At 38.1% G+C, this 27,485-nt stretch overlaps 1 protein-coding gene across 2 annotated transcripts in view; it reads left to right on the plus strand.

Annotated features, from left to right (window-relative positions):
• Positions 1–251: 251 nt before the first annotated feature.
• chka (choline kinase alpha) overlaps positions 252–27,485 on the plus strand; it is a 42,108-nt gene continuing 14,874 nt past the window's right edge. Inside the window, exons 1-6 of one of the 2 annotated variants that reach the window (XM_042341478.1) lie at positions 252–530; positions 3,781–3,889; positions 15,945–16,001; positions 25,118–25,231; positions 26,319–26,452; positions 27,193–27,297. In XM_042341478.1, the coding sequence (XP_042197412.1) occupies positions 307–530; positions 3,781–3,889; positions 15,945–16,001; positions 25,118–25,231; positions 26,319–26,452; positions 27,193–27,297 (743 nt within the window). In that variant the 5' untranslated portion in view covers positions 252–306. The remainder of the gene's footprint in view (positions 531–3,780; positions 3,890–15,944; positions 16,002–25,117; positions 25,232–26,318; positions 26,453–27,192; positions 27,298–27,485) is intronic. The other variant, XM_042341479.1, reaches the window with a different exon arrangement.

Below are 27,485 nucleotides of genomic sequence, written 5' to 3' on the forward strand. Positions count from 1 at the left end.
AGGGGGTGGTGGGGGGGTCCCTTATCTCTCTCTCTCTCTCTTAGGAATTAATACAGATATATATATATATATATATAGGGGAAGGGAGGAAAGGAAAGGGGAGAGAGAGAAAAGGAAGGAGGGAGGGAAGGAGGAAGAAGAAGAAGAAGAAGAGGAGGAAAAAAAAAACAACAACAGCAACAACAGCAGCAACAACAAAAAAAAAAAGAAATCTTTTTTATTTTCCAAAACCCAAACCCAACGGCGGGTGGAAAAGAAAAAGAAAAAGAAAAAGAAAGAGAAAAAAAAATTATTATCATCATTGCCATGAAAACCAAATTCTCGAGCGCAGTGGCCGCTCCGGTGATCGGAGTGTTGATCGGAGCGAACGGTCTGCGAGTGGAGCCCGAGGTGCGGACCGACTGCAAAGCCGCCCGACAGGACAGTCCCGACCCGCAGACCAGACACCGAGCCTTCCGCTGGTGCAGGGACTTCCTGCGCGGGGCCTGGAAGAGCTTACCCGAGGAGGAGTTTCAAATCAGTATCATCAGGTTCGTGCCTCCACACACATATTTTCCATCTCTCTCTCTCTCTCTCTATATTTTTAAGAAAAAATAATTTTTTTTTTAAATTATTTTTTTATATATAAAATTTTTTTTAAAATTTTTTTTTTTGAAATTTTCGTTTCCAAATTTTCGTTTTTCACAACAAAAACAAAGGGCGCAGTTTTAAGGCCAAGTTGTTGGCCTTGTGTTCTGTTGGGGGGTCGATTTGTTGCGTTGGGGTATCCAGTTGTGTGTGTGTAACTGTTATTTTTATTATTATTATTATATATATGTATGTGTGTGTGTGTGTCTATATGTATGGATTTTAAGTTGACTCGTGTTGCTCCCCACTCCCCCTCCCTCCCCCCTCCCCCAAAAAAGGGAAGAGAAATCAAACGCATGATTTAAAATGGAGCCTTTTTTTAAAAAGATTCCCCCCCCCTCTTTTTTTTAAAAAAAAAACATTTTTTTTTTAAAAAAACTGTCTAAAATGGAGAATTTTAAACGCGTAGGTAAGTAACGCTGACTTTTTCATTCATTGAACTGCAGACACACAACACACACACACCCCAAAAAAAAAATGGGCAATATCATGGGTTGATCTGAAAATCCTGTTCAGGTCTTTTGAGGAACTTTTCTGCAATTGGATCAGTTTTGCAGAGGGTTGGGGTGGAGGGGGGAGGGTTATAGTTATGCATTTGAATTTAAAAAAATGTGTATGTGTATTATAGCGCTCTTTGGGTTATTGTAGTTTCATCAGAAATGCAGCAGCAGTTTCATAAGGCGCGATTGGTCGTGTTTTTTTTAACTGGAATTATTGTAGATGGGAAATCCTGTGATACAAAGGAAAGGTTCCCTTATCTCCAGGGGTTGAAAGGCTTCGGAGGACACCATAGCAACCTGATCCTCTTGAACCTCTTTGCAAACCTTAAGGCTGGGAGGGTAGGGAAGAGGTGAAGAGGAGAGAGCATTGTATTTCGAGAACAACCCGTAGTTTCGCTTAAACCCATTTTCTGTGGTCAACCGGCTGTCTGACACATGGGGGAAACCCATCGACATGCTTTGGGAGTATCCAAACCAAGCTTGAGATTTCCATGCCCAAATGGAGTTTAGTTTAAACTCTCAAATGGTCGGTATGTTACAAGGGGAAGCCAGGGCTGAGGACTGGTTAATTGGGCTCCCAAGATAGTCAATCACCACTCTGTCCTATTTTGATTCGAACTGAACGTAATCGTCCTCCACATTTCGTGCACTCGAATCGTTAAGCGTGGTTAGCTGACTGTGTCCCTTCACCACCCATTTGCGCTGGACTTGACATATTCTCACTTGACGATAATGCGTAACTTCTTTTAATCACGCATCCCCTCAAGAACAAATGATGCAGGGTTCGTTTGATCATAATTTGGAATGAAAAGTTGCTGCATTTGGGTGGGGCATGTGGATTCTGTGAAGATGCGGGTGAGATAGAATAAAGCACAATAACGTAAGACTTGTCTTATTGTTTTGTGGTTTAGTTGACACATTTGCCAGTCTGGTTATTTGCTGTCACCTGCCACAAAGTATTCTCAGCGCACAGTTGAAAAAATACTGAGTGGAAAACTATCCCACCCAGCTGCAGTAATGGCAGGCTGCACACAGAATGCATTGGTGCAGTGAGATGCAGTGTTTTCCCTTGCGGTGGAGAATACATTTGTAATCAATGCACTGCTTGCAGGCTGGAGCACATTGAGAGCAGAGCACATGACAAAAAGTTTGGGAGCACTGAACTGTAGTGCCATCCTGAAATTTCTGTGTTTCTATTCTGTTTTAAAAGCTTAATTGCCACAGTGCAAGCATTTACAGATTATATGGCATAGTTTCCCTTCTCCCCCGCGCGCACCATAAACAAATGGAGTTTCTCTTGAGCGAAGTTCAGAATCCATGTTTTGGCTGTACTTGCATTATGGGGCAGGGATGGTAGCAATCTTTATGCCCAATTAATTACACAAGTTCTGCAATAACATGTTAGACTTGAAAACAAAATGTGCAATATCGTGGGTGGATCTAAAAATCCTATTTTTAAAAAACGTTTCTGCAATTGGATCAATTTACAGAGGTTGGGTGGGTTTATAGCTATTCATTTGATTAAAAAATATATAGGGTCAGTATAGTTTCATCAGAAATGCAGCTCAAATCGCTGGGGGAGTATATCGCCCCCTTTGTTCCTTTACTCTTGGGTTAACTTGTTGCAGGATCTAGTTTGCATTGTCTACCTGGAAAGGAGAGCCCTGCTGACAATTCCAGTTAAGACCAATTGAGTTACCGTTACTTGTGATGGGATTGTACATAGACTATTGGAGTGTTTCCAACTACTGTAGCTGGTTTATAGAGCGACAATACTTGTGAACGTTGTAGGTAAGTTGTAATTTTAATTTAACCGAAGTTAGTAATACGGTTGAAATGCTACAGCTGTTTTTTTAAAAAAAACTTGCATTTCATACAACGTTTTTTACATCGGGAGGATGTCTCAAAGTGCTTCCCAGGATTTCCTATAAAGTGTAGTTTGTAATCACTGTATATTTTGTTGGTGAGCACAGCAGTCAATTTGCGCACAGCTGTGCCCCACAAACAGCTATGAACAACGAACGACCAATTTTATCTGGAGGATTGTTGGTCAGGATATTGGGAGAAACTCCCTTCCCTTTTTGAGTTGTGCCGTGAGATCTTTACCCTGAATAGGCAGATGGGACATCTTGGTTTAACATCTCATCCGAAGGACAGCATATCCAGAAATGCAGTGCTCCCCCAGGACTGTATTGTAGTGTAAGCCTTGACTGTGAGCTCAAATTCTTGAAATGGGTGTATGGGGGGGGGGGGGGGGGGGAGTAAAGGGGGATATTGAGCGGAATTTTTCTTTATTTTTTCTCTTTGCATCCTCACTGTGTTGCAATCAAGACCGATTTCAACTATCTCCCCATCTAAATCATTCTTTTTTATGACCTCAAGTCTGTTATTTTGCCCTTCCTATTACTGTTGTGGCCTTTTAAAATCCAAGCTTGAAATCACCTGGCTAGTGATCCTTGGCTTATCTTGTTTTCTTTCTTGCTTTGAAAATATATGTTGTGTTTAGCAACAGATTCATGTGATGCTGATTTCAAAGCATTCAGTACAGCGGTTCCCTCTCTTGTTTTGTAACTAATGTGGCGGAAATTCACTTCAGTTTTAGCAACTAAACTCGTGATGGTTAGCATTATTTTTATCCTTCTCTATTTTACAGGGGTGGCCTCAGTAATCTGCTTTTTCTGTGCTCCCTGCCTGATACTAAGAGCTGTGTGGCAGATGAACCTCGCAATGTTCTCCTTCGATTGTATGGTGCAATCCTGCAGGTGAGACCGGGCTTCCTGAGGTAGGAAGTGCCTTCAATGTGTGTTATCAAGAATTCTTAAGATGTTTTGGAGAATATCGGGAACTAGTGGGAAAATTACAGTCATAATCTATGAGTTCATCTTAACAGTTTTTAAATTATTTTTTTTATATATGTGTACGCATGTCTTCGTAATATTTGTTTTATGTAAACATATAAGAGTTTTAAAATGTTGGACTGTTAACCACATCTAGATTCAATAGCAATTGAGTTTTTGTCCACCTTTTTGGGGACATTATTCACAATGTTCATTTTGAACAGCACTATATTCTGGGCAATGGTTACAATAATCTGCAGTGAGCAAAAGCCAAGGACTGCTCATATGACCCAACTGATGTTGTTCAAACATATTCAAAGATATTGTTTAAACGTGTTATTTAATTTCTGGGTATGTATTTTCCTATTTGTAGACAAGTAGCTGGAAACATCATGTAAGTTAGATTTGTTATGGCATTGGACATGTTAGAATTCTGTATCTGGTGAGGCTACAGAATAAAGTACTGCCCTTGGGAGACATCATGGAACATTAAACAGTGGACAAAAATTGCAAAAGTTAGCGGTGAATAAGAATTGTTCCATTCACTGCCTGATCCATGCTGATGCAGCATTATAACAATTGGCCTTGATGGGCAAGGGAAGGGGGGAACTAGTCATGGGTTCCTATGGCTGGTTGCAATCCAGTGACTCTTCTGGGAAATGCATGCATGGCTTTCGAGTGGGAGCAGGATTATGATACACCACCACTGGGTGAATCATCTGCCATCACTTGATGTGTATTCTTAGACATGAATAGTGACTAGTTGGGCCAGCTGTCGGAGGGCAGTTGGCTCCTGTGGAACTGTGTCCCCCAGCAAGAGGTGGAACCTTCAGGAGAGAAGAAGGGGAGAAAATTGAGGAGAACAAAAATGCTTTCTTTTCAGAAAATTTCATCTGAAAATGATACTTTCCAATTTGAGCACTGAAAGATTGGTCATGGAAACGCACGCAGAGAACATTTATTTGTTTCTGTGCTTGCTCTTTGAATGCTGCAATTAATAAAATGTCAATCTTCTCAATTCTATGGCATCACACATTCTGGGAAAACTGACTGGTATTTGGGAGACAAGATCAGTAAACACATACAGAAAGAGTCTCTTGTTACTGTCAGTCAAGAGGTAGAATGCCTCCTTCATGCGTCACATGTTGTGTTTAAATTGTTCTGAAATTATTGTTCTACGTCTTGCCCTTATCGCTGGCTGAATGGCAGGATGAAAACAACGATAGTTGCTCATTCAGTTTATGTCCCTTCCACTTTGATAACCTTTGGATATTGCTGTGGTAGTTAATCATTACTAAAGGTGTTTGGGCTGGTTTTTGACTTGCATGATTACTTTATAAAACTTCCACCTCACAAGAACAGACAGAATTTGCAACAAGTTCTGATCGTTACTGTTGGGCTGCAGATTAGCAACAAAATCCTAGCAACACATACTGTGTGGATGTACTGTTATTGGATTACAAATCCTATATTCTTGGTGAGATGCAATGAGAATAAAGCCATTGCTGTTTCTATGTAAATGTGATGCATTGCACAATTTGTAGCGGTTAAACTGATCTTTTACTGAAATGTCATTAAATGACCAGAACCCTTGTTTGTAACTGGGCTGTTTACCTTTTTATTGAGTAAAGAGGAACAAATCTTCAGTATTTGGTTGGATAGCCTTAATAAAGAGTTTCACGGAGGCGATCAGCTTTTAACATATCATTCCATTTTTATTTCTCTCTAAATTTCTCTTATTTTCCCAGAAATCATTGACATAGGTATCTTGTCCATGTGGAAATGGTTCAGATGAAAGGGTGGACAGGTTATTCAACCATGGGTGCTATCAGTGCTGATTGATGTCCACCCCACTTATAACAGACAGGAACAGGAACCCAGTCTTGTTTATGTATTCTTTTCCCTCTCTAAACCCAGGGACACTTGGGCCAAATGTCACCCTTACATGCATTTGTCTAACACACTGGAGATCAAATCCTGCTAGTGTTCACCTCAGTGGTGCACAAAGCCATTACTGACTGAGTTGTTGGGTAGCTATCATTCAACTTTGGTTTTATTTTTCCAGCACATTAACTTCAAATGCATTTGGTTTGTTGTCAACAGGAATTGTCCTTTTTTTTTAATCCATAAGATTGCTGCTTTTCATTTTACATATTGTTCAAAACCAAGCTATTATAGAACAGTAACATTCAATTATTTTAGCGGTGAATAGGTTCAATGCATTCAAGAGACTTTTGTTTGATGTCCACAAGCTTCAATGTCTTGGCTGATTGTTAACATGGAAGGTTGTGCTTTAATGCATGTTATAGAACAGCTCTTTATTGAGAAATTAAATGGAGTGCTTCATTTAGCATCATTGTTAAACTAACAATCAGTACAAAACACAATACCTATCTACGAATTCAGTTATACCTGTGGTAAGGGACTATTCTTGATTTGCTTCCCAAACCATTGGTATCTTTCAGGATATTCTTGTACGCCCTTACTTAAAGATATGCAACATATCAGGGTTCACTGGGAAAAGTGCAGTAATAAGGCAATTTCATCCATCTGCTGATGCAAACAATTTTCAATTAAAAGGCTACATTTTGGTGTGTATTTTCCTCAGCTTGCAGTTTGCTCACCATATCCTTAGATTCAATTCATGGTGCCATAAAAGCTAGGGATGAAACCAATGGATACAACTCTTCAGAACAAGATAGTTAAGTCACGCAGCAAAGAATTAAACTGTAATCCAATTGAAGGACAGTTGTGCCTTCATCAACCCACCTATTTGTGAAATCCTAATACAAAGGTTTGTGAGAAATCAGTATAATTTGCACCAAAAAAGTGAAAATAAACTGACATACTAAAGTGTATGAGGTTCTCACTATGATAATTTAGCCTTTTCTGTTTGCAAGTTAATAGACTGTGATCAGTATATAACAATTAGATTCATGTACCCGAACACACAAAGAGCATAGTTTGTTGAAAGATTCGACTGCTGTTGCCATTCCCTATAAAGAAATCTTACAAAGACTTAAATCCATCAAAACTTTGCAGAAATAAGTAACGTTGGAGGGGAAGATGGGGGAGAATCTGACTGTTTCATACTTTAAGAAGGCTGGAGCATGTTTGCAGGGTATGGAGTTCAGGCTACACTTCTATGCTTTAATAAACGCATGTTGTCCTTGAAAACATTTGGAATATCACAATGTTTATGGCAGCTGAATTGAGGTAAGAATTTTATATTGGTAATCAATTTACAGGAGAGTGAGAGAAAACCTCTGTTTTTAGGTGGTACGCCAAGCATCTGCAATGAATTTTACTTCAGGTAAATTCAGTATTCAAGCTTGCATTTTTTCTTGTGCTATTGCAAATAAGTATAATTACAAGCACGCCAACAATGTTCTTCAGACCTTTGGATTGTTAGTAATGAGTTTCAATTGAAACAAATTGTTAAAATGATAAGTAAGACACAAGCAGAAAAGGTAAACTATCAGGATTTTCATTTTGCCTTATTGATTCAGAAATGGTGCCTGATGTATTAACATTGTGATATGTTTTCAAGTTCACAGCAGGCTGTTTCCCCGCCCCCTACCGCACACACACACACAATTTATTTCAAATGTATCCTTGGGGTAATGAAATAGATTAACATGCGTATGGTTTTCTCAACAGTAATGAAGAGTTTTGATACTGCTCTTTGTTATTAGTAAGGCAATAAGATTTAATGTGGGTATGTTCAATATTAGTTTTGCTTATCAATATGCGAAACAACTCTGATTAATAAATGTTTACTCAGAGTAGCAGTTTCAAGTACCTATAATAATAACCTTTGCATTTTATATAGCGCCCTATCACGTCGTCGAGACGTCTCAAAGCGCTTCACAGAATATACTGTAAAGTGAATTGACTGTATTTTGTGGGCAAAACGCGGCAGCCAGTTTGTGCACAGCAAAGCCCCAAACAGTCATGGATTGAGTGACCAAATTATTATTATTATTTATATATAATTTACACTGGAAACATCTTGTTTTTGTTTCTACTACATAGAGTTCATTTGTACAAATGGTTACTAAATAATGCTAAGTAATACCTGTGTCAGTTTTTAAAAAAAATATTTTCACTCGATTTTTGTTGGTGTAACCTCAAGGCACAATTGAGGCATTGGGCAAAACCAAAATGGAATTTTGTCAAATAAATTGACTCGCAGGCCACATTTACTGTTTGGTTCTGAAATGGCAATATTTTCCAATGGCTATTTTCTCCTTTTATCTGTAGTTATTGCTCAAGAAAATTGTCTCATAATATGTCCCAACACATAACTATTGTTTGAAGATGGAATAAAATGTGAGAAATTCCGTTATTTATCACTGATTGCTTATAATCTCTGGTCAAGAACTACATCATTTTTGCTTTTCTGGCAATCCAGTAAGATCTTGGTGAGACCGTTAGTTTACCATATTCGGATAAAACTTATTTTTACTGAGTTAGGTTAACCCTCTGTTTTGCAGGCTATGACGTTTGGGGCTGACCTTATGTTAGCTTCATGAATCTCGTTCAATTCCATGTTCTCAGCTTCATTTTCAATTTCAGATTGCAGACTTCAAAGACTGCAGTGTCACAGCAGATGTGTCGAATACTGCCGGACAAAAGTAACTGGGAGTTTGCTAACTGGTTAGCGATTCTTGTCACTAAGCTTGAGGTGCCATTAGATAAATGACAGGCTATTTTTTTCTGGAGAGGCAAAACCCTGTATTTCTAGTCTGAAGCAATATGAACTTTTACATTGGTGCATCCATGGAAAGTAGTTTGCAAATTTCTGAAGTAAGTTGAACCAATTATTTGTTTTCAAAAAGTTTGCTTTTGTGCAAGATGGTTACATTAATGATAGATGTGCATGCTTTTTTTTAGAGAGTATTTTAAAAGAGTTTAGTTAAACAAACAGTTGCAATGGGTTATTGTGCTTTATTGATGATTGTACTAAGGGTTATGCTTTTTATCAAGCATTTGTTTCTGTACAGCTTCCTTCTCCAATTGTTTCTAGTTACTGCTTAACTTAGCTTTATTCAGCTTTATAAGCCTGTTGAGACTTAAATAAACCAACAACTACAAAGGCAAAGTACCTAGATGTGCTTGTTGGAAATGACCATTTGAAAGTCAAACAATTATGTCTTGTGATTTCCTTGTCAATTCTAAACATGGGAATGCAACAATTTTAATAATTAGCTCGGGAGGAATGCCCATGGAATTCACTCATTTAAATGCTGTACTTCATTCTCACTAGGTCATGGGATAGTTTGACAGTTCTTCCCTGTGTAGTTAGAGAAATCTCTAGATCATTCAAGACAGTTGGCTATGCTTTAGCAGTGTAAAACATGGTGGTCTGTTTCTAATTATTTCAGATTTTAATACTCTTACATAATGGAATTCATATAAAGACCTGTGTGCGAAACAGTTCTCCTTTATGGATCTGAGCTCCTGGGGATGCAAGGAGAGGCTTCCTGCAGCCCATTTGCAAAGTCCAGGCTCAAGTAGTGAGGTGGATCTGTGGCAAACATGGGAAGCAGCTGCAGGGAAGGAGGGCTCCCGCCTACACTGACCTGGAGGCACAGTCAGCTTCACAGCGGGCATGTCTTTTCCCAAGGTCCCTCACGTGAGGACCTGGATTAAGCAGCTGGTGCTGAGTAAACCTGGTACACGGCATTTGACTGAGACCTCGAGAACATCAAGATGGTCAGCATGTCGCAAGCTGTCCTCTAAAGGTCCTCCCACCACGTTTAAGGCAGAAGTCTGCTGGATAGCTGATGAGGAAACTCTGAGGCTTGGGCGACAGCTGTGGGAAAGTAGTAATAGAATTATCAGTTTCTATTATGTCACAATTTTACTCATTAAAGTATATTGTTTCCAGATACTACATATGAGTGCCTATTATGTGTGGTCCAATAATTTTTTTATTATACGCTTATGTATAAATTGGATAGTGATACTTCTCTCCTTAAAATTGCATCCCCCTCCACCCCCCTCCCCAGCGCTGGATGAATTTGTCGGTATATTAATACCACTCTCTCCAGCAATTAATACGTTTGAGCTTTGAACAAAACTCCTAAATGCCATTTAGAATTAATCCTGGGCAATTAGATAATTTAGGGAGGTGAACAGGGCCAGGAGAACTTGCAATATAACTCTGATGATCTATATTTCATATTATGTTGTGTGAACAAATAGAACTGTATCTCAACAGTTGACCTCGTGATAGAAAGTACTCACAGTAAATATTTGGTATATGTCAAAAAATGATCTTTCGTGGTATCTGTAATTGCCTGGAATGTGATGATCTAGAATTTCATCCAAAAATCTACCAATGTCTTGTTACAAATAATTTTATGGTTATTAAAGATTCTCCTCCATGACAGATCAGTAACTCAAATGTTTGGATGACCAACTCGCAAATTGAGGGTTGTTACTTGAAGTGTCATTACTGTCTGCTGCTCAGATGACCTTGAGTGGTTGAGACCTTTTCTGTTCGTCATTAGGACACTTCAATCAAACTCCATTCCTGTACTGAAGGCAGGGAGTAAGGAATGGAAAACTTTTTTTTGAATCTGGCTTTCACCACTTGAATTCTGCATCCTCCTGGCTTTCAGATAGTAAAGAAGGATCACATAGCCCTGAATGTGCTGTCCTTTTGTCAGGATGGAAGTGGTCAAGATGATGAACTGTTTATGACTAATGGTCATGTGCATCAAGTTTACTATTTGAATCACCGTATTTGTAAATGAATGATCATGTACCCACATGACAAAGATCAAAGGTAATGTTTTTATGTTTGTTGTTGGGAGCGACAAAATAGTCTTAGTAACATTTCCAGGCAACCATCCAGTTTACCTATAATCCGATTTACTGCAAAATTTCTTAATAACTTTGAATCCTTTTAGTTGACAGGTAAATTGAGAATTGTTCCAAGTTGTAAGTAGCACATTCTTAATCAATTCTATGCAACCAAATATTATTGAACCTATCTGTCCTGGAGTGAATTATCTTTTAAACCTCAGGTTTACTTTTCAATTAATTCAAATCCAAAGTATATTTTTGAGTACTTTGTGGGCCTATCTAGTTTTAGTTATCATTCACATTTATCCAATCTGAATGAAGAAAAACTTTGATCATAACAAGATTGTCTTATATAACCATAACTTTGCAATTGGAACTCAAGATGAATCTATTTTGTGTTTTGACTGTGATTTTTACAGAATGGTACAGTGAGTATTCCACAGTATGTGTGCTTTTATTTATATTTTTATGCAAATCCTGCTTTCTTTCAGAACTTGATTTCCTGAGCTTAACTAAACATAATGCTTCACTTCAGCCTGTTGCACTGTGTATACCATACGTTTTGATTTGTATGAAATTGCACTTAGAAAATATAATTGTTTCAAACTATATGCTGGTTATTGTCACTGGGGTAAATTTTTCATTCTTGCATGAAAGGAAGCAAGTGTGGCAACAAGTTTTGTGTACCTGGTAGGAATACTTTTTTCCCCTCCCAAAGTAAAATAATCTGCCCCTGGTTAAGTGTTTATATGATAATTGATATGCAGTCAAGCCTGAAGTTCAGGTTGCTTCTTGCCTTTACTAATTTGGAGAATCATTTATTTATCTTTCACAATGCTTCATCACCGGCAGATTCTGTTTAACGTTCAGCCTCTCCTCTCTGTTTCCTTCCTTTGCCTCCCTTTGAGCGTACTTTTATACATGGCAGCCATTGTATTGACCTTGAGGTCGAAGGGTTGAGCCGTATGATGCAAACCCAGACTTTCCAAGTCAAACTGTTGCTCAGCTGTGTACGTTTCAGTAACACCTGCTAGATCCCAACCCCTGCAAGAATAGTAGACGCACTGGGTCTAAAAGACAATGCTGTCATTAAATAAGCACCACATTGTATTAATTGATGCAATTAACTAATTACAAGCAACAGACAAGCCCAATCAATTTACGAAAAGTTAGTAATTAATGTATGTTGGTGATTTCATGGAACATCAATAATTAATTGACTAATAGAAGCATAACCATCGTAGTCAGTTGATGTAAAAATACATTATACCGCAATGAAACATTTGGTCAGTTTCATTGAACAATATTTCCAATACTTGAGAATTAAAAGGTAAGTGAATTTCCACCAGATTGCCCTTTATACAGTTGTCACCTCCTGTTGCTACTTGGAGTAGTAGAAAGCATATTCTACTTGGAAATGAATGGAAGAAGATTCCTTTCTTTGTATAGAAGGTCCCCTCCTGTGACATCCAGTGGCCAGCATTCCACTAAGTCTTACATGTTGTCTCCAAAAGAGACACACACAAAAATTCCAAGCTGCCCCCAAAGAACATAAAAGGGCATAAAATGTGCAACAACAAGTGATGAGAATACACTGAGTTATGAAACCTGAAGGAATATTGGTCCATTCAGTCCAATGAACTTCCCCTCTCACAAACAGTTAATAAACTGCAGTGCAGTGGTTGCCAGACATTACTTTTGTATTTGTTCGGAAATCTCCACATTGTTTTGTAATTGAAGCTAGAAGTAAATGTATGAGTGCTATAAAAGTCTCTTGTCAGGAATGGCTCCTGCACACATAGCGAGCCGCTGTGACATTCGGTGTTTGTTCAATGTGCAGATGTCATTCATTTGTTCAACACTGGTTGAATAACACCTGCTAGAACACTGGTGCAGACTTGCAAATGGGACAGAGAGAGGATACAGAAATAATTCTCACAGCTGTTGGGAAAACCCCAACCCTGAACCCCCAAAGGGTGAGTGTATTATATTGTTTGTGGCATAGCAGCTGAATAATTATACAATACTGTAAAACACGACTTCAGGGTTGGAAAATAGTTTTTAATTGTTCTGCACTATAACATACAATAAGTGTGCTATAGAAATGACTTGTGTTCATGTGAGCGTAATTTTGAGTTACAAATTATAGCAAATAACTCAGCAAATCTCTGACCACGTGAAGGAATTTGAGAATGTAGCATGGTTTATCACCTAATTATAGAGCTGTGAAAGTCTTGCATTCTAGAAATGTAATCATCATTGGAGACAGACATCCAATTGCATTGAGGTGTAAAGTTGGGCAATGGTCAGCAAAACTGGAAGTTTAAAAATAATCTTAACTGTTAATTTCAGTATATTTTTAACTCATGCTATACAATGAGAGTTTCAACAGTACAATATGCTTTGTGATTAGGGGAGGTGGAGTGAGCAGGGACAAATACTTTTAAATGTACTTTAACAACTGAATCATTTACTCTTGCTGTCGAGTAAATAATGTCCCACATTGAATGAGATGTTGCATTGTGAGGGTTGCAGTGCCGAAAATAATATTCAACCCCAAATCAAACCTGGTGGTGGAGTGTGTATATGTGATAAATTTCTGGTTTTGATAATCACTCATTCCGTGACAAAAAATGTAGAATTTGGATGACAAACAGTGCTCACAAACTTTTCAATGTCACAGCATCTTCTGTCATTTAAAGGCTTGTATCACTGTCCAAGCCAGCTGTTGTTCTCAGACCTGTTTCGCCAAGTGAAAATACTAAGCTTATTGAAACACTTAGAAAAAGTACATGCATTCTAACAAAATCTTCGTTGCTGGTCAGTTGAAAAACAGCCTGTGAAATATGAGAGTGAATGCTTGATTTAGTTTTCTAATAACCATTCACGATGCCCAAATTCTACTTGGATGGCTCCATCTAGCATGATGGTCATAATGGTGATGCTTTTTTAATACTAGTTGTGGATCAAATTAACTTGCCTAGGGAAAAAACATGATACGCAAGACTGTGAGGTAGCACAAATCTAACATGGTAGCCCATCCCTTAAGAAATAAAATATGACTGAGTTAATTCTAAACGAGTCACAGAAAGCTAGTTAATTTATTGGTGACGTTTGTTTGGAAACTTATTGTAAATGTGGCGTAATCATTTAAGAGAGAAAAAAATAATAAATCGTTCTGGAGGGGACCGCATCTCAGATCTCACTCTGTGAGGGGTCTTTCCAATAGTGTCTGTTGTGTGGAGTTGAGTATGTTATGGGGGGTTCTGTACCACCTTGGCTGTACTTGCATATGTTCTCTGCTGCAGGCTTGCCCGTGCGATCGTGCCTTTGCGATCGTGCCTTGAGCACTCTGGTTTCCAGGTGACAGACACGATTCACGGTACAGTATCTGATCTCTGACGTTGGAGCATCTTCTACCATTTTAAACAAATCCTAATTTCTATTAATGTTACTTTGTAAAAAAAAAAACCACAAAGTTGGTCCTTCGGTTCATTATATAAATGTTTCACTCTTCTGTAATGAATTATTTTTTATTTTGGAAGTGATTTTTTTAAATGGGGCTTATTCATACCTGTATGGCTCACCAAGCAGCTTTGAAGTTGGCTTCCCAGCAGACAATACAATGTGCGTTTGGTACAAAGTGCTTTGAAACTTAATAAGTGGCCCTGTGGTATACTACTTCAGCGCGTTAAAGTGATATGCCAACTGAGTGGCAGGCCAGAAGCCCGTACCTCCGATTTCTCCACTCAGTTGAGTACCTAGTCTCAGCCGAGCGAGTCGGGAGAGTTGCCAAGCAGAAAGAAGTGTTTCCCTTCGAGGTATAAATTTGGAGAGTGAATCAATTTGGACCACTCTTGTGCGCTTCCCAGCAGTGGGTCGAGTGGCATTGGTAGAGCCCTGGGAGCAGGGTGCCTGACTGCCCTCAGTCAGAGAATAGAACATAGCGCGGGAGCACAGATGGTGGGAGAAAATTATTCTTATTTTTTTAAAAATATATATATATACACACCAATTTTGTAAAGAGCTATGTGCCACCTGGGAAAAAGCTGATTATATGAAAGCTCTCCATCAATGGCTTATTAAGCCTCGGTTAAGCTAAATACAGTATATTTTCATGATTTGTACGCTGCTCTACAAAAACAAGTAAAGAATAGAATATTTCAACAAAATAATCTAGGGTTCTTCTTAACAATTTGCTCAGTTTGAGTTTCATTACTAAAACACTTCTCCCTTTAAAGGAACCTATTTTCTGGTGAAGTCAAAGGTTTTCAATATAAGGTAGTGGGTGTTAAGATAGCTTGTACTGATTAATGGTGCCTTTATTCACCTCGTCTGTTACTGAATCTCATCTAACCCTTCTCATCGTGACTAATGTTTCATCTTTCATTGTGCGCTTTGCTTTCTACATCACACACGGATGGCATAACCACTTGAGGGAGAACATTTTAAAACTTAGTGTTTTTTTGTGCCATTCCAATTACTTGCATTTGAGTGTGGACCTCAAAGGTTGAACTCATTCAAACAATTCTTTGTTTTCACAAAAGCTACGGTCCTGAAGCAACAAATCTCTTTTTAGTGGCATGAAGTCAATTCAAAGATTTCTGACAAAAATCCTTTTTTTTTCTCTTTTTCTGATTTCAATTGAAAGGATAAAATATTAAAATTGCAATTTGAAATTAAATGCAAATTGTTTTTCCCATGGCCTCACAAATGGAACTTTATTAAAATGGCTTCCTTTGAAGACACATTAACCACAGCACAACTCCCCAAATTCCTTTGCTAGTAAAAATACAATACTGTGCGTCTGTCTTTCCCTGCTTCTTTCCTTTTGCAATAATGCTCGGCACAAACACTATTCTTACCAACTAAGGATTGCTTTTCTATAATACTACCACAAGTTAAAGATGGGTAGAGTTTTTCTGCAAATCATGCAGCTCAAGCCCAGATGGCACTACTTTTTACAGTTTTTACAGTAACTGACCCCTAGTGACACTATGCGGTTTGCAATAATGCTAGAATGCTAGGTCGTAGATCTCGGATACCTTTTAATAAAATAAATCCTAGAAGGGAAAGTAATATATCGAGCTGTTTGATTTGTTTTCCAGATGTAATTTTTTTTCACTTGTTAAGAAAATTTGTTTGCTTTCTGTCTTGTTGATAGATTTCCTGTAATAAAGGGGATTCTAAACAGAATAACCAGGAGAAAGATGCTTTTCGCGTAAGTACACTTTAATCTCCATCATCTTCAGAATATATCTCCTCTTTATCAACGTGTAAGTGAGGCTCCTTCTGACTGTTTTCAGATGGTTTTCAGATTTCCAGCATCCGCAGTATTTTGTGTTTTGTTTCCTTCTGATTGTTATCAGGTCCTGCTGTGTGTAGCTGATTCCATTAAAGTTTATCTGTGTTAAAGAATGAACGTTTTGCTGCTGGCTGTTGCAAAATAGATTACTAACTTTATTAAATGCTCTATTTATAAAACAGTGTTCCTCACTACTTTTTATTTTAAGGGCTGCAGCCGTATTAATATCTTGCTTGAGAGCTACTCCCAAAAATGCATAAAACCACAGTGTGTATTCACATTGTATGTCCTTGTTTAGATTGTCACTGTGAGCACTTATCCAGAGGAAGAATGGAGAAAAAGAACCTTAGGACAAATAGTTTTATTTCAATGGAACCCTTTCACTTGCCCTGCGAAAGCTGACACAGACTTGTTTCCTATTCCTTTCTCCTTGTTTTGCCGAAGAGCAAGGAGATGAAATGTGAATCGTATAACACCACATTTGTTCTGTATTTCTGGAATATTATCTATTACACTGGTAGAAAACAGCTACTGAATTGGTCCGAGCAGGTTGTAAGATTATGTCGATGTCTTGAAGTTTCATTGGATTGGTTTGGGAGCTTTGGGGAAAATTCACAGCATTTATCTGAGGGGGAACGGAGAAGTGATTGTTCATGAACTGCAAGAGATTAAATAAATTTGATAGAATGCATAATATGATTGAAATTGGATGGAGCCTTTTTTGCTTCCTTTATTTCTGATGTGTAAGTCAGCTTTCCGTACCGATATAGTCTGCATTGTTTAATGCCCCACACCCTGGCTCTCCCCGGTACTAGTTTTAACAGGAGATTGTGGTGTGGGTGAGAATCGTGCCATGATAATTAGGTTCATTGCTTTCTCTCCAGTATTTCCCTCTGTGGGAGACGATCTCTGAAAATTAGGAACAAAGTGATTTGGGGAGATTACGGGGGCACACCCAGATCCCTCACACCAGAACAATACTCAGTACAATTTGTATATGTGAACTGGTAGGCAACTAGGGTTTTTTTTATGTGTAATCGGACTTCTGAAATGACTAAGCAGCAGAAATGCAGTATAATAATGACCTTGCAGATAAAAAGTGAGAACAAAAGGACTGTGTAAACCAGAGGAACTCACATCGCACAAATCACATGTGCCCTTTGTTAAATGTGCAAGCAATGTACTATCTTTATCTGTCGCCTGTTGTCCAATGGACCAATACAAAACCCACTTCAAAAACACAGAGAGAGTTTCAAACCAGGAATGTTATACCTTAAGAGATTGTAGCACTTGCTGCATCGCTGAGAATCCACAGTTGTTAGTGGCTGCGGTCTGCAATCTGAATAAATATTCCCAAGGGTTAAATTGAACCTCATCCAGATTTCTGGTTAGGATTTCTCGCGTAGGCTATTTGCACAATGTTATTAAACACTGCTGGGTTCCCTTTTGTTGTCAAATTATTCAGTTTAGTGAATCAGCAAATTTCTGAAATCCCGAGAGAAGGATTATGCACCGCTAACAACACTCACATTCCTTTTGCAATACTTTGCTGGCTACTACTTGTGCCCAGTATTTCTCGATGGGTTGACTTGTGCTAAGATTTTGTGAGTGAGCTATGAGTTGTTTCCTTTACAAATGCCACCAGACCACCCCCACGTCCCCATCTGCATTTTGCTTGTGCAATCGCATCTAATTTGTGCACATTATCTTGACCATATACCTATTAATTGGGGGTCTGTTAGGTACCTTTAATCTATAGCTAATGTTTATTTTAGAGTTGCGGTCGTGCTTGGGAGACTTTTTATTGCATAAAAAGAATTTAAAACGTACTTCTAGAGTCCAGGGATATTCTGAGTCTCAGCAGGGGTCTGTATTTGTTTTAATCTTTATCCATACTTGATTATCGGGGCACATTTTTGTGATGAATCCAACCTGTATGAAAGCTGCACAGGATTATTTTAAAACAGGCAGGGGGAGGGGGGGAAAGCGTAAGAATAATTACCCGTAACCACATCCTGTTACGGAACTGTGCAAAGTACAGTTTACAAATAAGAAATAAGGTTCTCATGCACAAAGTTTCTTTCAAGATCTTGTTTCATTTATTACAAATTTCGATTAAACTATACATAATTTAGCAGCAGTATTAATTTAGGTATTAAATTAGGTAGGGCGTATGTGAAAAACTTCCAAAAACCCCAAAGTTAATCTAACTCCAGCAACATCGAAATCAGAATATACTTTGAAAGACTGTTCAATGTGATGAGTGTTACCAATTTTGATTGAATATTTTTTCTGTGTTAAGAGAATTGCGGTTTTACTGTCCAGCAGCTCATGGGCAAGCTTGCATTTACAGTTTGCTGTAGGTCTACAGCTAGGCTTTCATACTGCCTTAATTTTCTTACATATCTTAAATGCTAACCAATAATAATAAAAAATTAACACCTCTGTTCTCTTGTACTAATGTTTTATTAGTGTGTGGATATTAATGGTGTGTCTTTAATCTGAGCCATTCTATGATGCTTAAGTTAAGTTATCAGTCGATAGATTTTTTTTTCTGTATTTTCCAAGCCAGGAGACCATTTTCTACTGTGCTGCATTGAACTCCACTGGGCTCCATTTTAAAACTACTCCTCTGCCTGCAAACTGACTGCAAGTCAGTGACTGCAGTAAACAATGGCAGCCTAACTATTTGAAGCTCACTCTTTGTTCGTGCATCAGTATTTGATGATTTTTATCTCTCCTTTCTATGCAGCAGACTCGCGCAGAACATTTTCTGTGACTTTTTTAAATAAAAACTAAAATATGTTGTATTCACCTGAGAACATGTGCTATTCTCCCTGTGGTAACAATGTGTAACTGAGATGTTCAGTCAGTAAAATCCCCGATCTTATGTTTTCTCTAGATGTTTCCAGTGTTATGTATTCAGAACGTGTTCATTTCCTATGCGTTAATAATTCTTGAAAGATTTCTGAATTACCCTGGCTAATTCTGACTGACACATGCCAGCAAACCAACTGTCCCAGAGCTGTCTCATGCACCAAAGTATTCCTAGCATTTCTATAGTTTGAACTCAATTTGTTAACGATGTTTTGATTGTATTTTTCAACAAGGACATATTCAAAGCTTGGCAGCAGATGTTGGAATTCAGTCACATCTCTGGAAAGAGTCCAGAATCAATGCCCTCAACGTGAGAGTTTGTTCATGTTTGTGTTATGGCTGGAATTAAACCTTGAGTCATTTTAATTAGGAATTGAGCAGTTTCACTGGCCAGTAGTGTTCTGTGAAGTTGTATTTACCACTGGAGCCTGTAAAACTACGGAGAGTGAATGATGTTTTCACAGGATTTCATTTAGTTTACTTGAATGAATCCCAGTGGAAAAACACAACACGTGAACAAATCATGTGAAAATAAATCAGCGCAATGAAACCTATTGAGGGGGAACAATTGGCAGCAGATGAGACGTTACAAGTTGTTTTAAAAGAATGGATTTTTTTTGCAGCAATACATAAATCACCCAGCAGTTATTTGTGGCTAAATACTATTTGATCTATTTTACGCAATGCCAGTGATATTAGCAGAGGCTAGTTGGTAAGTATTTTGCAATCCAGTGTTGAAGTGATGGTATTGTGCGTACTATTGTATTGGTACATCCTTCTGTAACCTGGTATGTTTAGTGCCTTTAGTCCAGCCATTCTGATATACAGGTCAAATCAGCATATGAGGATAGAATAACCAGTATGGCCTGCGAGTATGTTATTCGTGGCGTTTCCCCTGCCACCGAGGTTTTAATTATGACGTATAAGGTTGCAGAAACTGAAACTTGTTTATAGCTGCGAGTTATGGTGTATTCATTTCAGTTTCAAGTTGACAAAAAGATTGAGTCCGACATTCTATGCTGGACCAGTTCCAGATTGCCTTGCTTATAAAAGGACACGATTATTTTCTATGAATTCAATCCCCTGAGGTGCTGGGCCCATCATAGATCACTCCACTTGTTTGAAACCAATGTCAAATATTTGGCAGATCCACAACAAAAGGATCCTTTATCCTTTGAATTGCATGGATCACTGTGTCTAAATGTGTGTAGGAAACCAGACATAAAATCTAAAAATGGTAGATAAATGAAGACTGAAGCCATTCTGCCTTAAAGTGTAATAAAATGACACATTCTTCCAATGAATGCAACTAACAAAATAAAAAAACATGATGTTATTGGGTCATATGGTGCAGAAATGAGCCTATAACCAATAAAGAGCTATTTATACAATTATTTTTGTGAGACAATCCGTACTTAGATTTAATTTCTAGTCAGCAAAATCCATGTTGAGGCTTTGCTGTAGATGAATTTATCTGAGTTGCCAATTTAGAAGTGATGCCAAGGAAATAGATGGTCCTCAAGTTGTGGGCAATATCAAGAGCAAAGCACAGACTGACTCAGACCTGATCATAAATGAAGTGGGAATGCAATTGGAAATTGAATTGTGTGATATTCTAAGGGAGATGTTTGAAATTGTACAGTGGCATAAAATAGCAAGAAAGAAACTAAAAGGAAGAACTAGCTTTGAGGAAAAGCAAATTTGAGGTCAGAAAAAAGTAGGCTGAAGGGGAGGAATGACACACAGGAAATGTTACTGCTCTTTGGTTTGACGTTGATATTGTTGGTAAGGAGCAGTGTCTTTCTGGGTGTGTCTGATCAATCAGTCATTCCTGTAGGCATTTGATAAGGATGGCTGTGGTGGAGTGATTCTGAGTGGGAAAGTGTTGCTTTGCTCCCACTCAGTAAAAGTCATGCTTCTTGTATGCTTAGCATTCCACCAAATGGTCCCAAGGGTGGAGTCTTGTCAACATCACCCCCCTGTTTTTTTAAAAAAAAGTGTAACAAAGAAATATAATAAACCTATGGTTTTGCTTTATTTATAGTTTTAAAATAATAATCCTTATAAAATCCTTAATCATTTGATATAGCTCCTTATCACGTCTTCTAGACGTCTCAAAGCGCTTCACAGAATATACTGTGAATTGAATTGACTATATATTTTGTGGGGAAAACACAGCAGTCAATTGCACACAACCCATTGTGCACAACATTATTTCATGGTTAGTGTAGTGACCACATTGGGGCTGCTTGCTTGGAGGATTCACTGATTTATAACAGTGTAACAGCTGAAATAACATCAAGTCAATACCATCTCTTAATCTGAGTGCTTCAGTTTGTGCTCTATGAAGCAATTTCCTCGTACCATCCACACACTCTGGACACAAAAATGTTACCGTCACAAAAAAGCCTGAAGGGAATCAAATTTTAGGAATTGAGCAGGGGTGGGAGAGGGAGACCTAATACTTAAACAGCATTAAGATAGTCCTGCTAAACAATGTACCATTAAGCGCCTTGAAATGTCCTACCAAGGTGAAAGCCGCTCTGTACGTAAATGTGTATTGTTTTATACAATCCCTCCATCTTGCCCTCTCTGTCTTTCCTCACTAGTAACCTAATTGCTTACTTACATGAAGGGCAGTCTCTAAATGCAAGTTGTTGTTGTTAAGCACGCCTTCTACAGCAGTCATGCTCGTGAATTACCTTAACTCGTGTCTTGAAAGCATGCCCCTCATTCGTCATAAACAAGTGAAAAGTGAAAATTTTCAAAAACTCCTGGAGCATTTTCATTTTCACATCTTTGGCCCAGAATCTCATTAAAATGATCTGAGGCTAGTAATTGAGTGAAGCACATTTTTTGGATCTTTCTATCCTTTATGGTGACTAATTTGGAGATCTGGTTGCCATAAAATAATTCAATATTTTTACCACATGTGGCTTCAATAAGTACTAGGAGTACAGACTAATCTTTGGACATTTCCAACATTTTATATACAACTGCACCAGGGAAATAGTCTAGCCATTGGTTAAGTTGTTTTTATTGCTCCGCATCCAACAAGAAATACTTTTTTAAAAGCTTGCATTTGTGCAACTCACATTTGCATAATTTCAATGCCGTTTGCTGTCTGTCTCAGCAATTAGTTCCTGCCAAACTAATTGAATGAATCCAACTCTTTTCATGATCTACCCTTCCCACACCATTTCGCCGGAAGTGTAGGCATTCTGCATCTCCTACAAGCTGTTAAGTAGTAATGTGAATAGCAAAAAGACATGAAGATTGACCTTGTGGGACTGGGTCAATTGAACTGCGGCCAATTTGAACAAACACCCTTTGGTTTCAATTGTCCATCCTACATGTTCTTTTATTATACAACACAGAAGGAAACCATTCGGCCCATCGTGTCTGTGCTGGCTCTTTCAAAAGAGCTATCTAAATCAATCCCACTTCCTCTAGCCTCTTGTTGTGTGTCACTTTCTGTTCCAAGACCATTTTGTTTTTCTGAAACATGAGCATGTGCAGCGAAAAGTAATCCAATTCCCTGACAAAATGTCAAAAGTTTTAATGTCACGTTCTTGTCTTCCTCTGGAATCTCTTGAACATCCATTGGACCATCCACCAGTTTTCAAAGGAAATGTGATGTGAAGGCAAAATCAATTCACAAGCATTGGGTTTATATTGCATTGGGTGCAACTTGAACTTCTGAAATCGTCTCACTATCATTCTGATAGTGTCAAGAGCAGGACTTCCGCCCAATTCATTTAAACCCCAATTTTGGATTCACTCTATACTACAAAAGGTGCAACTTTTAAAGCATTACTGATTTGTTGAAGAATTAGTTCAGTTTAAAAGTTAATCAGTTGATCAGTTATGAGCGTTCCTTTCTACTTGGCTCCCGTCAACATCTCTCCTGCATCTTGGATCTCCTCAACCTCCCTGGCCTATCCCTAAGACACTGTGAGAAATCTTGGCGTCAGGTTTGATCCCCAGCATTCCTACCCAACACCCAGTCCCTGACCAGGACTGTTTTTCTCCACCTCCGTCACGTTGTCTCCGTCACGTTGTGATCGTACCTCACAACTAATGCAGCCGAAACCCAAATCCATACTTTTATCACCTCGACTATTCCAATGCCCATTTTGCTGGTCTCCCCACCTCCACTATCCACATAATCCAACTAATTCAAAACTCCGCCGTCCGTATACTCCCCAGTTTGGGGACTTTGAGCAGGCAATGTAAAAATACAGGTGTTCAAAAGCAATGGAACAATGGAGTGCAGTCAAGCAGAAGTAAAGTTATTCGCAGTAACAGCCATCCTTGCATGAAGCAATAGCCATATTAAAAAAATTAGTGAAGCACGTCAACTTAAGCTCAATTGATCACAAGAGAAAATATATGTCTTTGTGTCAAAAAACAGTTGAGGTTGCAACACCTACTACTTGTATGCAATACTTAACTAGCCTTTCCTTTTCCATGGGAGAATGATGAAGTGGATTAGGGTTGGGATCTAAGGAGTAAACTAAACGAAAACAGGCTGGGGATAGTGGGGAACCCTACATTTTGTCCCTTCCATTCTCAAATTATACGAGAATATGGTTTTAATTTGTCACTTGAAATTCAGATGTCTAATAATTAAAATGCCAATTCATAGTTTTATTCATCCAGATTTATGAAAAGGAATTAAAATGTTTATATATTTTTATGTTTCCTTCCTATTGTGGTAAAAAGAACATTGTATTTAAAAGTCTTTCTGAGAATTCTTTGATTTAGTTAACTGTTGTGAATCAAACTGAGAATTATGATAGTACAGTTTTAATATCTTGAATTCCAGCTTTTTTAAAAGCAGTTCACTTCTGCATTTGAAATCCAACTGACTGTTTTCCAGATGATGTGATGAAATATTGATGTTAAATAATCCTTGTGCATTTAGAAAGTTATAAATAGTATTTTAATATGAAAGTCTTCTCTTTCCTCCTCTACCCCCATCCATCCCTGTTCTATCAAAGTTAAGAGATATCAACTTTTGCAAAGTAATCTGTTTTAGAAATCCTTATTTCTCCCCTTCACCACATTTCCTGAATTCATTGACTCATTTTCCTTGCTTCTGGGAGTAAAGGTTTCTGGGCACAAGTCACTCATCAGGTGGCTACCAGCCTTACATAGACCTTGACGGTAAGTATGGGTAGGCTGGTTGATGCTGAGGTTATCACTGAGGAATCTAACCCTTTCCATATGTACATGTTTCTATGAAAAGTCATTTATAGCAGTCAGAAACAGAAACTTTCATTAATTGAGCATAATTTAATCCTTCCTATGGTCTAAGCAACTCTGAATTTTGAACATCTTAACCCCTTCCTCCATTATCAGCAATACTCAACCCTTAAGGGGAAACACTAATGGAATAGCAATGATGAGACTCTCTCAGGAACTCTGCAATTGTAGATTATTCATCCGGTGAAAGAGGATTTTGTAGAAGTTCTGTAAAAGAAAAACTGAAATCTGAAATAAAAGTAGACAACGCTGAGAAGACACAGGAAGACAAACAGCCTTTGAAAGTTAAAGACAGAACATGTTTCAGGTGTGACTACACTTCAGAACTAAACCCTGGGCTGGGAAATCAACTGTAGGAAGAAGAAATTAAACTGTATTTGCACGCACTAGAAAACAGCTGACATTTTATTTAATACAGTGTGATACCTTTAAGGCAACGTAAAATTGGCTCATGAGTGGAAAAAAGAATGAAAAGTGGATAACAACCAAATTCACCCTAAACTGATGGGATGAAAGTCGCCTTGAACCTTGCAAGTGGAATGAGTCTGAGGCAAGTTTCCATGTACGTACCCCATGGATGTGAAAACTGCACAAAACTACCCACATCACAATCCAGATTGGCGACTGAAGCTCCGAAGATCAATGAAAATGTCACATTATTCTGATAACGATTGAAAGTATCCAAATGGGACAGCAGAGGCTGATCTGCCCTTCATCTGTCTCACGTTACATGTGTCCTTGATGGGTGTGACATTCTCCAAATATTAATGGGGAATGAAAGGTTCATTCTTTTCACAGTATCTATGATCCGGTTGTATTGTGGGATGTTTTCCCCCCACAGTTTAAAGTACAAGGTGTTATTGTTTTGTCTTGTTTTTAAAATATAGGGGACTGAAGCCTTGGTGTTGGAGAGTGTTATGTTTGCTATCTTGGCAGAACGATGTCTTGGTCCAAAGTTATATGGAATCTTCCCTCAGGGTCGCTTGGAACAGTTCATTCCGGTAAGTCTGATTCTACCCGGCGTTGGGCCATGGTCTGTACTTAACTCTGGACTTCACATTTGTGGCAAATGAAAGACGTGGGAACAAAATCCTTGCCAATTTTTTTTTTGCAAGTGATTGTTTGTATAATTAAATGTTTTGCATTAAATATTCTGCTGCAACTTTTCCGAAGTATAATATCAATTTAGTGTACAGTAATTGCATTTTTGAGAGTAGGAGTTTAAACCAGAGTTGCTGGATTTATTATTTATTGAGGATGCTTTGCAAAAAGAACGCAAACTCTTTTTCCCCACCACTGCTCAGCGCTCTCTTTTCCTGGCCTTGAAATTGATTTCAAACTGCTGCAGTAAATCAGTACTTTATGCAGAACTACAGCGACAGTAATGCATATGTAGTTGCGAGACAATAAACACTTTTAATTGGAAAAGTCTGGTCAACAAGCCATTATGGCATCATTGATTGAGTTATGTTTCATGTGACTTGCATCATTTACGTCAGGAAATCTGCTTCAATTTGATCTACTGTACCTTTTACATTTAGCAAACAATCTAGGCTGAGTTAGTCACAGCGCTCCACAAATTTGTCCTTCAGTATACAGCATGACCAGATTTTTTTCCCAGTTATTTTCTTGGTTGCTTTGTTTCTAAATTTATAATTAATATGCTTCTTGTTGCAAGTTTGAGACAAACCATTCAGTTCTGCTTGGAACTACTATACCAAGAAATAAATAGGTAGCAAACATTGTCATCAAATGAATCCTTCAGGCACAATATTATTCAGCATAAGTTTCTACCAGAATGATGAGCGGAATAATGGTTTGATTTGTGGAGAAAATAATTGGACTGTGTAAGAGAAAGTGGTTTATTTTTGATTTAACGTCAACATATTGCTCATAGCTGTTTTCTGTCGTGTCTTCTGCAAGGTTAGTAAGAAGCAATGTGTCTTTTTTGTTTATAAATATTACACAATACAATAAATGTATTTGTCTGGTATTGAACAGAACATGTATCGGGTCTGCAAGCCGAACAGCAAGTGTTTTTTTTACATAATTGCCTTATTTCTTTGATGTTGTATCATTCTGCTTCAGAGCCGCAAACTGGAGACCCAGGAGCTGAGTATTCCAAATATTTCAGCAGAAATTGCAAGGAAAATGGCTACATTCCATGGCATGAAAATGCCATTTAACAAAGAACCAAAGTGGTTGTTTTGTACCATGGAAAAGTGAGTACTTAATTGGCGTGGCTAACTTCTGTATATCCTACTCAAAAGTATTTGGTGTCTTGTATTGGATTGCTTCAACTGGGTTAAGGGAATAAATTTATCATTTAAAAGTATTCAGCAGAACCACGTTAGACAATGCAAATAGTGAATTTAAGAAGAAATAAGCATTTGAGGTTTGATAGCAGTAAAATGATGGGTGCATAAATTGTAACCTAGGCGCCTCAGTCACAGGAAAAGCTTTAAGGTGTTCCACTGTGCCAGATATATCTGCAGTCAGTTGATTTCCCTTGCCTCCAATTTTTCTTTTTTATTTCCCTTTTCTCCTCACCGCCTCTGAAGATGATGAATGATACCACAGTCTGGTTCCATAAAGGACTCTGGTCTTCCAATACTTATTCCAAATGGCCATTCTGTGTGAGAGCTTAGACAGGTTTTTTTTTTAACATTAGCTACTTCAGTTAAGCAATCCCAGTCAAGGGCTGATTGTGCCATCAGTCCATTTTAAAACCAAAAGACCATATTTTAAACTATCCACATTTTAAATCTTACTTAGGCACTTTGCTTTTGCTGGCGGTAGATTTCACGTTTTATTTTAATGCAGCTTCTAGACTTGCATTTAAAGATTTAGACTTGATGCTTCTCATGTTATTTATGATAACAAATAAACACTTCTATACAAAAATAAAACTGTCTGCTTTTATCCCAATGTTTTTGTCATGTGTTGATTCTTGTTGATGCAGGTACTTAAAGCAAGTGATGCGAATCAGTTTCACAAGAGAGTCTTACATTAGGAAGTTCCATAAACTTCTCAGCTACAACCTGCCACAAGAGCTGGAGAAACTGAGGTAGGGCTTTAACCAGGCAGAAATGTTCCACGTCCGTAGCTTTCTCGTTAAGTCTAAAATTATGAACTTTAATATTCAATGCAACTAACACTTGCCGTATGTACATTAATTATTTTTTATATGCTATCAAGTCAATCTATTCAGAAATTGTTCAGACCAGTTGTATCAGATTGGATCATTGAAACCTC

The sequence above is a fragment of the Callorhinchus milii genome, unplaced genomic scaffold, assembly GCF_018977255.1.
Source record: "Callorhinchus milii isolate IMCB2004 unplaced genomic scaffold, IMCB_Cmil_1.0 Scaffold17, whole genome shotgun sequence".
NCBI lineage: Eukaryota > Metazoa > Chordata > Chondrichthyes > Chimaeriformes > Callorhinchidae > Callorhinchus > Callorhinchus milii.